At 47.3% G+C, this 11,379-nt stretch overlaps 1 protein-coding gene across 1 annotated transcript; it reads right to left on the minus strand.

The window, feature by feature from the left end:
• Nucleotides 1-956: 956 nt before the first annotated feature.
• LOC129343871 (uncharacterized) lies at nucleotides 957-3,841 on the minus strand. Its single transcript, XM_055000254.1, has 2 exons — nucleotides 2,901-3,841; nucleotides 957-1,667 (listed from the first exon to the last, which is right to left on the minus strand). The coding sequence occupies exons 1-2, from the start codon at nucleotides 3,534-3,536 to the stop codon at nucleotides 957-959; spliced, it is 1,347 nt and encodes a 448-aa protein (XP_054856229.1). The 5' UTR covers nucleotides 3,537-3,841.
• Between the last annotated feature and the right edge of the window lie 7,538 nt (nucleotides 3,842-11,379).

Genomic DNA, 11,379 nt, shown 5'->3' on the forward strand with positions numbered 1-11,379 from the left:
ACAGATGCTCGCCCAACAGCGTCAAATCATCCCCCCAACACACGATTATGGGCAAACCGCCCTACCTGCCTCACAGGCAACCCCGAAGAAGGCAGCAGCGAGGCGTTCCTGTGTTGGCAAAGCCAGGGAGAGGCTGACGCTTTGAGGAGCTATGTTCTGCGTTGCCCTCCTTATTTGCCACATACCATGGTTTTTGGCAGCAAAATTCATTTGACAGATTCCATTGCACTGGTGACCCCTTAATGGTCTTTATCTATTGTATTTGAAATAAATGTGTGTTAAGGAGTTGTCGCCCCAGTCATGTATGTCTGTTTTAAAATTCTTAACTTTCTGGGATCAAATGGAATCATCAGGGTATAAGATGATGGCCAATCGTTTCCAATGTTGACTCCCTTTTTTTTTTCAACGCAATCCCCAAAGTTTAGGAATATTTAACATCAGACAATACAATGAAATCACAGTAAGAATCACATTTGTGTTTCTTTGTGTAAGTGGCATCACTCATGTAGTGACCATTCTAAACAGCCTTCCTGCAAAAAGTGAAACGCAGCAGTTACCAATCAAGTGGCGCTTCCCCCCCCCCCCTGATTGCAACATGCGGCTAAGTTGTATCTTTGGGAGGAGCACTTGCAGTCCAAATTGGAAATTTTGGGGGGGCGGGGCGGATTCCAGACTTGGCCAAAAATACCCTGACAAACTGTGAACGATGTATGCGGGGGACCACTCAGCTGTGTGGGAATGTATTGTCTGCATGTGCCAGGACTTGATTTCACATCCACCGCTTGTCTGACAGCACCCCAATAATCAATAGTCTTTTGAGTTCAGTTAACCAAATTTTTTTTTTATTTACACAGATTAGAGTTGCTGGTTGAGACCATTTATGTTCCCCTTGGTTTAGCAGCTTTTCGAAGCAGGTTAGCCGATGTCCATCACTTGCCGCACCGAGGGAGGCAACATCAACTTGTAGAATCTAGGCCCATATACTTGGCCAGGGCATCCCTAACCACCTTTCCTTCGGCAAGATGCCTGTGATGGGTGGTCAACTCTTGTCCCTCTCCATGAGAAACAAGCATTGTCTCTGGGGCTGCTCCGCGGCCAGTGATGGGATGTCCCCAGCTTTCACAGAGGTTGTGCAAAACAACACATGCTGTCACCACAGCGATGACGTTGTGCTCCCTAACTTGGAGGCGGTGTGACAGACACCTCCACCTGGCCTTCAGTCTTCCAAAACAACATTCCACCACGTTCCTGGCTCGCGATAGGCGGGTGTCAAACATTTTCTGAGCTTGTGTGGTTGCCGTTCTCCCGTAGGGCTTCATAAGCCACCTACGCATGGGGTAGGCTCCATCGGCAATGACCACCGGGGGTATTCTTACACCGTCCACCACCATGAAAGGGTTTCCCGGAATTAGTGAGCCACTATCCATGGCAACACAGAAGGCGGAGTGGGCGAACACGAAGGCATCGTGGTTCTTCCCACTCCACCCCACCTCGGCGTCCACAAATCTTCCGCGGTGATCAACTGTGCCTTGGAGCAGAATCGAGGAATAGTTCTTGCGGTTGCCGTACTGATCTGGGCGGCCTCCAGGAGCGCAGATCGGGATATGCGTTCCATCAATAGCTCCCACACAGTGCGGGAAACCCAATCTACGGAAACCGTCCATTATCTGGGAGAAAGAAAAAAGAAAGGAAAAAAAAAGTCATAGTGCTATCAGGCAAACTGTGCATCAAATAATCATCATCACTCAGCGATGTCCAGTTCTTAAACACCCTGAAAGGGTTATTTTTGTAAAGTGAATTTAGGATTTTTTTGCATTCTGAAATGTTGGGTGGAGGTTCTCTTATGTTTGGTGTACTTTAAATTGAATGATCCACATATCCACACAAGTCTCTCTCTTCTCACCCTTTGGCAATAAAGGTGACCATTGGTGGTTTAAAAATCAGCATCTTTTTGAGGCCACTAAGTGGCCCACCAAATTGGGATCGTCTTGTGCCTCGCTAGAGGGAACGAGAATGGGTGTGAGACGGGCCCATGACAATTGGGTCCATTCTGGACTCAAAATTCCACCCCGGGCCACAGAGGCCTCTATTTTTTCTAACCCTGGAGACAGGTGTTTGGCGGTGTATGAGGCACTGTTTTTCGGGGTAAACCAAAACATCCCCCCAGGTAACAAATTAACTAGAAATTGTTGGAGAGTGGGATAACAGGTCGGATAAGGTGCCTTGCACGTTGTGTTTACTTTGCTTTCACAATGCCACCCAGAGCCACCATGAAGGGAGACGTTTCTCCCCATAGAGAACCATGGAGATTTTAGGAGGATTCGTGAAGAATTGGATGGGAGGGGGGGTAAACTTGTATCCCCATATTTCACAGTATTCCTAAATTTGGAGGTTTGACAAAGTAGGGTTAAGAGAAGGTGTTCAACAACTGTGCAACGATTGGGGTCACACAGTAGGGGGAAATACCAAACTGCATTCCTGCACACCACCCCACCTATGTAAACCAAATGTTTATATCACAGAGGCAAAAAAAGCAATCCCTCTCCACGACAATTCTTTTTGTTACCTGCTTCAGATCAGACGGCGAGGGGTGTGTGTGTGTGTCAGTTGTTGCCCCTCTTTTTCTTAAAAAAAAAGGATTTGTGTGGTGGAAGAACACACTATGAGGGTTGAATGCCATTGCATGCTCAAGGTGTATGTGGGCAATGTTCACTCACACTCAAACAAACACATAGCGTTGTAGATTTTGAGAGGGTTTCAAAATTACCTTTAAAATGACTGGGAGAGGGGGATGATGTACACACCAGAGTGTTGTGTACTGGTCGTTCCGTTAATGTCACAATTTTGTTTAAACGATAAATTGTAATAGCGAAATTTTGATATTTCAAAATAAAAATTACCTGTCCAATCCCACTTCCGAAGGAGACAGTCTTCGACAGAAGTTCCACCTCGACCGCGAGGCAGAACTCGACCACCGCGGAGGCTACCGTTGACTTCCCAATCCCGAACAGATCGCTCGCCACCTGGTAGCTTGTTCCGCTGGCCAGCCACCAAATTGCAACCGCGACTCGTCTCTCCACCGATATTGCAGAGCGAAGGGAGGTGTTTTGACGCTGCAGCCTTGGACGCAGGGCTTCCACCAAGTCGATGAAGGTCCTCTTGGACATCCGGAAGCGGCGCATCCACCGACGGTCATCCCAGTGCACCAACACGATATTCTCCCACCAGTCGGTGCTTCTCGGATATACCCAGTGCTGCCGTGGCTCCTCTATCTGCGCAAGCAGGAACCAATGTTGGAAGCGCTGCCGGCGCCGAATTCTGGAGCGCGTCCAGGCGACGGTGGAGACTGAATCCTGGAACAGAATCCTGGCTGCAGCTCTGCGGCGTTGGGCTGAATAGCGCCGGTAAGCGAGAAGCAGCTGCGTCTGGCAAGCCAGCAACGTAAACATCAGCTGTCCGATGAGGGCGACTATAGGATCCATACCCACAACCGAATCGGCAACAGTAACCACAACGACACCAAGCACACCAACCATCCGCTCACACCCACAAATAGATTTGGCCGAGAACCTTCCCTTTTATAGACCATTCGAATCGCCCGCCCAAAAAAGTTAACCAGTGGCTATCGAGATGTTCACGTGATTTGTCGCTTTGTTGATGTTTCCTCATTTCGATAAAACGAAATAACGGAAAAGTGTTTTCAAAAAAAATAAAAAAAAAGGGAGGGAAAAAAGGTACCGCCCACAAAAGCGGTTGGCGAGCGGACGTGTGACCGGAGGCTCGCGCGAGAAAGCCGGATGGGGAGCCTGAATGTGAACGGAGAAGGAAAAGTTGCGGGTTGGAGGAAACCGAAAGAAAAGCGATTTATAAGCGGGTAATGGGTGAATGTGGATTCAGCCATGGTTGCAGTTATGAAAATAATACCTGCATAGTCCTAAACGAGGCTTTGTGATCCAGGTCCTAAAGGCTGGCCTACCAGTGGAAGATTGTACCCTCAAACGTTCACTTTCATAAATGCCACACTCCAAATTATAATGGTAAACAACTGATGCTCTGTAGGAAGGGAAGCCTCCCCAAGATATTGCTGACTCCCAGCTTGCCCTTTTGCCTTCCAATTAAGCTTCCATTTTAGATGACAGATGTTTGTAACAAAGTAAGCTGCTTGCAAATCAGCCATTCGCCAATGTAACACGTTTCTGAGAGGATCTGGAAATACTGAAAGCAGTAGAGAAATTAACAGTAGGTGCAACCCAGGCAAAAGGCAAGTAGAACAAGACACAAAGATGGTTGGAGAGAAAGAAAGAGAACAATGGATCTCCATACTATATATGTACAACCAGGAGGTGGGGACAATGAGACTTGCAGTTTTGGATGCTTGGAGGCTACTTGGAATGGGTGTGTTTGACGGAGTATATTAAGGATCAGTTGCTCCCAACTTTGCTTTTCTCCTCCCCCTCCCATTGTCTGTCTCCTCTAGCTGAGAACCTCTTTTCCTTCTCTCCTGGTCTGGCCTCTCATCTCTTGGGTGAGAAACTCCGTGTTGCAAGTTACCTGGGGATGCTCAAGTGCAGGATTTTATGTGTGATCTTCAATTCCCGTGCAGGCTGTTCTTGCTTGGTGCACGTGAATGCTGCTTTTATGGAAGCTCCCTTTGTGCAATTGCATCTGCAAGTCATTCCTTCGTTGTGAAAACAAATACTGCAGGTTTCTTTGACTTGCCAATGTGTATTTCTCTAAGAGCCAAAGTAAAAGAGACAAATTACACGAAGAGGACCACGTGAAGTGAGTTGCAATGTTAGCTGGGAAGCTGAGAGCCAAGCTACAAGTGACTTTTTTCACATGGAGAACACTTGATTGTTTTTGCAAGTTTTCCTAGGAATTAAAGTCCAAGTGTCCTTCCCATCTGTGTTAGAATTGCTGCCTGAAGAGCCAGAGAAAGCCGCCGCCGGCGGCAGCTTTTGCAAATCGTTCCTCCAGTCACAAGCCTGCTCTCAACGATCTTTGGGGGTGGGCAGCTGCTACTTTCTCCCTGGGCGTCCTGCTCCCGGGGAGCTGCTCTGGAGAAAGCTACTGTGTCGGTGAAGCTTCAGCCACAGTGACAGTGGAAGAATCTGCTGCTGCTCTAACATGCCCTCATTCCAGTTTTTCTCCAGGAGCTCAGGAGTAGGGGAAGGGCATGTTAGAGCAGCAGCAGTTTCTTCTGCTGTCGCTGTGGCTGGAGCTTCACCGACACAGCGGCTTTCTCCAGAGCAGCTCCCCAGAAGCAAGACGCCTAGGAAGAAAGTTGCAGCTGCCCACCCCCAAATGATCATTGAGAGCCCTCTTGTCCAGCAGGATTGTGACTGGAGGAACGATTTGCAAAAGCTGCTGCTGCCGCCGGCTTTCTCTGGCTCTTCAGGCAGCGATTCTAACAGAGAGGGGAAGGACACTCGGACTTTAGTTCCCAGATAAACTTGCGAAAACGATCAAGTGTTCTTCACATGAAAAAAGTCACTTGTAGCTTGGCTCTGAGTTTTAAAAGAGATCGGAAGGCTTTGTCAATTTCCCCTCTCTACAGAGCCAGGAGATCCCTGCTCAGAGGGTTTCTTAATTTCCTCTTTGCCTCTTAGAAGGGGAGGTGAAACTGGCAGAGTCTTCCTGAGGTAAAGAGGAAATTAACAAACCCTCTGAGGAGTGATCTTCCCTGGCTCTGTAGAGAGGGGAAATTGACAAAGCCTTCCGATCTCTTTTAAAACGCAGCTTCCCAGCTAACATTGCGACTCCCTTCATGTGCTCCTCCTTGTGTAATTCATCTCTTGTAGCTTAGCTCTAAGATGTAAGAAACTGTCAAGATCTGTATTTCAATGAATGGATGTGGAGGTGGGGAAAATTGGGATACTTTTAGCTGTTCAGGAGGAACTGATATCGAATGTGTGAATGTACTCACATGGAGCAAATTGAAGTGTGCCTGTGTGTGAGCGAGTGCATGGAAAGTTGGGAAGGACACATGAAATCAGTTTCTCTTGAGCATCCCTAGGTACTAAGTGACGTGTATTTCCACCCTCTCTCTCAGCCTAATCTGTTTCACAAAGCTGTCATAAGGATGAAATGGGAAAGGGAGAACCTATATAGCACCCCGAGTTCCTTGGAGGAAGGAGGGAATAAACATGTACTAGATACCTAGATGGAGGCCTTGTTCGTCCACATGCTCTGTTCCTTTCTCTCAATCCAGCTGTTTTATATAGAATTGAAAGGAGGTGAAAGAGGGTAAGACCCGTGACTGTAATTGCCAGCAAACCACTTTAGGGACCATTCTGGCCTCTGCTCATCACTATTCAAAGCAGCCTGATGATAAAACCAGCTGCCAAATGTACAAATTTTTTTTCATTTATTAGAACTGGCCAGCCTACTATTCTTTTTTATACTTACCTCTGTAAGCACATCTCTAAAGTCCCAACATGTCACTCCCCTGTCAGTAGGCACCACATCTAGGAAGAATGACCTTTGAGTCCTAAAGAACAGAACTGCGTAATCGATGGGAAAGAACAGATTTGGAAGGCCAGGGGCAAAGGGGCAGGTGATGGAAGCTGGCAGAGAGGATAATAAAGCAATCGCCCCCATTTCTCCTAAAAAGAAATCCTCACGTGACTTTGGAATTGATTTTTTTAAACTTTCTTTTGGTGGCACATGTTATTGGTTATGCAATGGCGACGCTTGTAATTCTGCCGACTGCCAAACGGAGTGCCAAGAAGCATTATATAAAATTTTCTTTACGGCCATCTGCCAGCACATGTTCCATTTCTGGTTTCCCCAGAACAGAAACCTTTGAAAAGCCAAACCAAGTGATGGCAAAGTAAAACATACACCCGCTCGAGCTTTAAAATAATCCTGTATTGGTTGTCTTCTTGATCTAGCTTAACCCGAACAGTTGATCTGCTCTGTAAGAAACAGAACATCACTACCCCGTCAACTCATAGGTCTCGGACTAGAGTTTGGTTAGGAAATTATTCTTTTCGAGGCCTGACAGAGCAGCTGCAAATATGATCACATGAAGATACTTCACATTATCAGATCATAGGTATTATCTACTGTAGGGAGATCTCCTGCTCACTCTGTATGTTGCCTGCCAGCCTACTGAGGGCTGCTGGGAGAAAAGTGGTTTAAAAATAAGCAAAACACCGATGGTGCAATCGTGCCAGAGTGACATCAATGTGATGCTCTAGGATTTGGGGAAAACTCTATGGTAAAACCACATAATTTTGTCCAAATCCTAGAGCATCACATTGATGTCATGCCAGCAATATGACATCAGTCATGCCCCACCCCGGTTGCCAGCCACTGGCACTGAGCCATGTTCTTTTCCCACCTTGGATATCAGTTTTGTATGCTTATGACATTTCCAGATCAAGATAAGACCTGAGACACTGGATAGCTTTATTGTCACTTATGCTAACTCTTCTGGATCTCTGACTAGCAGTGAAGACCTAAGAAGAGGTTATACTAAGTCCAAAGGACTCAATGGGCCTAGAAGAGTGTAACTCTGGGCCAAGCTACAAGTGATGAATGACACTTGAACGGCAAGTGGATTGAGTGGAGGACAAGTGAACAGAGAGAAATACACTTGCCATTCAAGTGTCATTTGTCACTTGTAGCTTGGCCCTCTGGTTAGCATTGCACTGTAGATGGCCCAGTGCTCTGATTTACAGCAAGGCAGTTTTGTATGTGTAAAGTGTATGTGAAAAGTTGCAGTTAACATGGAGAGGACAAAGCCTCTAATTCAGATATATTGTCTGCAATATTAGACTCACTAGACCAGCGGCCTGATTTGTGTGAGGCAGCTTTGTACGCTTGCAAACATATGTTTAGCACATTTGCGCTTGATATTTTTTGGTGTCAGTTAAGGGTCTAACTAGATTTAGTTTGGCATTTTTTACATCAAAGCAGCTACATGGGACATGATCAAGGAGGTAATGCAGAAGGAAGGGGTAGTTAACTTCTTGGAGTGTTGCCTCAGTCTAAATACCTTTCTTCTCCACAAGCTGATACTAGGAAAAGAAGAGGGGCATATAAATAGTGTCTTTTTTTCCCCTCAGTGTATTGGGAGGGGGCATTTAGATCAGAGAATCAGCCTAAGAAGAAAGCATTAAAATCTCTTGGAACAAACTCACTTCCTAGATCAGACAGGGACTGATTCCGCACACGTCGGATAATGCACTTTCAACGCACTTTATCAATCATTTGAGGTGGATTTTTTTGTTCCGCACATGAAAAAATCTGTTCCAAATGATCTATAAAGAGGATTGGAAGTGCATTATCCAACGTGTGCGGAATCAGCCTAGGAGCCCCATTTGGCTTCTTTGAAGGTTTTCTTTTAAAGGTGGGAGACTCTAATCGAGGATTTCATACAACCCATCCAGTTTAGACTTTAGACCATTTAAGATATACTAATAAGAAATGTCAGGGCTGAAATGTCCAAACAACTGTGAGAGTGTGGCTTGCTCAAGGCCACCCAGTATGTTGTGTGGCTGATCCTGGAACTGGTGGCTGGCTCCCCTACATCTAAGCTTGAATATTCTCTATGTGTACTACCCTGGAAAAGATCGTGTAGGAGAAATACCTGTGTTACAAGGCTTTTCCAAGAACATCAAAGGCAAAAAGATATGGGATTGCCCTTGAGTATTTAAAAATTGCACATGCCTACACCCATCTCTTTCCCTGAGCCAAGGAAACTTGATTTAACTTGCCTAGTCTCGGTGTAGAATTCTACAATGCTACAGAATCTGGAGTTATGATGCCCAGGACACTAGAGTAAAAAGTTGTCTTTAAGGCCGTTTTCACACGTCTTAACAGCTCCGGTACGTCGTGCAAAGCTCCCGCAAGGAGAGCGTCTTCCTGGCGCGATTTTGCGTGAGAACCAGGAAATCGCGCCAGGAAGACGCTGTCCTTGCGGGAGCTTTGCATGACGTACCGGAGCCAGTAAGACGTCTGGAAACAGCCTAAAAGACGGGCAGGCAGGTAGGCAGGCAGGCAGACAGAGAGTCAGACAAAAATTATTCCATTTTTTAAAATCTCAAAGCAGATTTCTGAATATTCATGGACGAGGAGGCAAGAGATGCATTGCAGCAAGACTTGCAATGTATCCTGAGTTCCTTGTCACAGTTTATTTAATTACTTTTATTTCTACCCTGCTTTTCTCCCCAAAGCAGCTGAGGCATCCCTCTTCTGTATTATCCTCAAAACGATCCTATGAGGTAGGTTGGGTTGTGTGTGTGTGAGTGACCCAAGGTCACCCGGCAACCTTCCAAGGCAGAATGGGGACTTGGACCTGGTTCTCCCAGATAGTATAACTAGTATAGCACACTAACTTTCAGTTCCATCAGGATATTTATTTATAGGTCACGGCTAAGTGGGATGATGGCTAATGCTCATTCTTGACTCAAATACCATGCACGGAAACAGGCATTTTGTTGGAAACGGAGCCTGGCTGGATCAAAATGAGTTAGGCGGCAACTTGAATTCATTTGGTGTTCCTTTGAACCTTCATGCAAAACAACATTATCTAGCTCATTAAATTACGTCTGTGTTGGGACTCTGGCAATGTGGCCCTCTTCTACACTTAACCCCCTACTCCATTGCCCAGGGCCAGATCTAGGGTTGCTGGTGCCCAGGGCAACCCTAGTCCGACCTCGTGCACGTGCGTGCAGCATGTGCGCACTTCCGGCGCGGCGTGATAACATCATTTTGGTGACATCATCACACAGGGCGGTGGAAGCAGCGTGCGGGGCTGGGAAGCCACCCGCGCCATTCGCCTCCCCACAGGCGAATGGTGCGGGCGGCCATTCAGTCCCCCATGCTGCCTTTCGCCTGCCCCACAGGACAGGGCAGACAGCTTGCCATGCACCCCCTGTCCTGCAGGGCAGGCAAAAGGCAGCACGGGGGGCTGCGAGGCCACCTGCACCATGTGCCTGCCCCGCAGGACAGGTGGCGGCCCCTGCAGGACAGGTGGCGGCCCCCGCAGGACAGGGGGCAGCCCCTGCAGGACAGGGGGTGCGTGGCAAGCCAGCCACCCCCTGTCCCGCTGGGCAGGCAAAAGGCAGCGCGGGGAGCTGCGAGGCTGCACACGCTGCTGTCCGTGCGCTCCAGCAGCTGGCAGCTGCTCCCAGTGCCCCCTCCCTGGAGGCGCCGGGGGCAGACTACCCCCCCTGCCCCCCCTCGATCCAGCCCTGCCATTACCAGAACGGTGGCACCCAGATGCACAGTGTGTGCTGCTGTGCTGTTTTCTTTCGGTGTTCTTCTCATGGATGCATCAGTTCTATGCGCGCAATCTGGCTTGGAAAGGATACCGTGTTTGGATAAGCTAGCAGTATCATTTATTGCTTGCCTGAGCAGAAGAGGTATTTGGGAAACCCGCTGAAGCCCCGTTCAAGATGAAGCCGATCACTTCCAGCGAGAGCAATCAGACATGCACAGTTAAAATCTGCTAAATACTCATGCTAGCCACATTCAGACTCAAGCATCCTTGGCGCACACTTCTGATGGGCTGCTATGGCTCTTGCAGTTACTAAAGACAACTGTCCGACCCACAATATTATCTAACATTATAGCCACTTTATTAATTGTTCCCCTACTTGTCGGAATGGCACCATCGACACAAGAACTTGTCTAATTGTGCTGTTAGATATCACCTTGACTGTTTCTCCAAGGCTGAATTTCAATTTAAGTGAGAGGGAAGGAAACAGGACATTACCCCCAAGGTTTCATTTGCAAAACTATATTGCAGGGATTTTAAAACAGCAAATAATGGTAAGCACGTGTGTCAGGTTCTGGCAGTTAGATCCCCATATACTTCACTGCACACACTCCGATGTATAAGTTAAAGTTATAGAGATCCATCAGTATCAGCATACACAGACAAGGGTATTGGCAGAAGTGACGTGTAAAGGTTTGGAGGGGTTAGTTATAGGGCAAGTTCCCGCCTGTAGGATATGGACGGTTAGGATTCTGGCACGAAGGAGCCAGGAAGGGGTTTTGAGATAGGAGCAAAGAACTGGAGGAGAGAAGCAAAAAATGAAATCATTTTTCGTCCCCGGGCGCAAGCCGGCCCTCAAGGACACATTCTCAAGCAGCTGCGAAAATGAAAGTAGACACCACAGCAGGCACATGTAAGGGCCAAGCTACACATGACGAATGACACTTGAACGGCAAGTGGATTGAGTGGAGGGCAAGTGAACAGGGAGAAATACACTTGCCATTCAAGTGTCATTCGTCATGTGTAGCTTGGCCCTAAGATAAGCAATTTCTAGCCAAACAGGCTACTGATATGCAACTGCTGTACTTTCAGAGGATCAGTACAAGGCACAGAATACAGAAAAATACTCATGGCAGATACGTAGACAGACA

This window comes from Eublepharis macularius, chromosome 16 (genome assembly GCF_028583425.1).
Source record: "Eublepharis macularius isolate TG4126 chromosome 16, MPM_Emac_v1.0, whole genome shotgun sequence".
Lineage (NCBI taxonomy): Eukaryota > Metazoa > Chordata > Lepidosauria > Squamata > Eublepharidae > Eublepharis > Eublepharis macularius.

Bases quoted from the DNA above. Each gene is read 5' to 3' on its own strand.
- LOC129343871 (XM_055000254.1), bottom strand. From the start codon at position 3,536: ATGGTTGGTGTGCTTGGTGTCGTTGTGGTTACTGTTGCCGATTCGGTT. The intron at 1,668-2,900 runs GTAATTTTTATT...TCTTTCTCCCAG, and splicing joins TCGGAAGTGGGATTGGACAG to ATAATGGACGGTTTCCGTAG.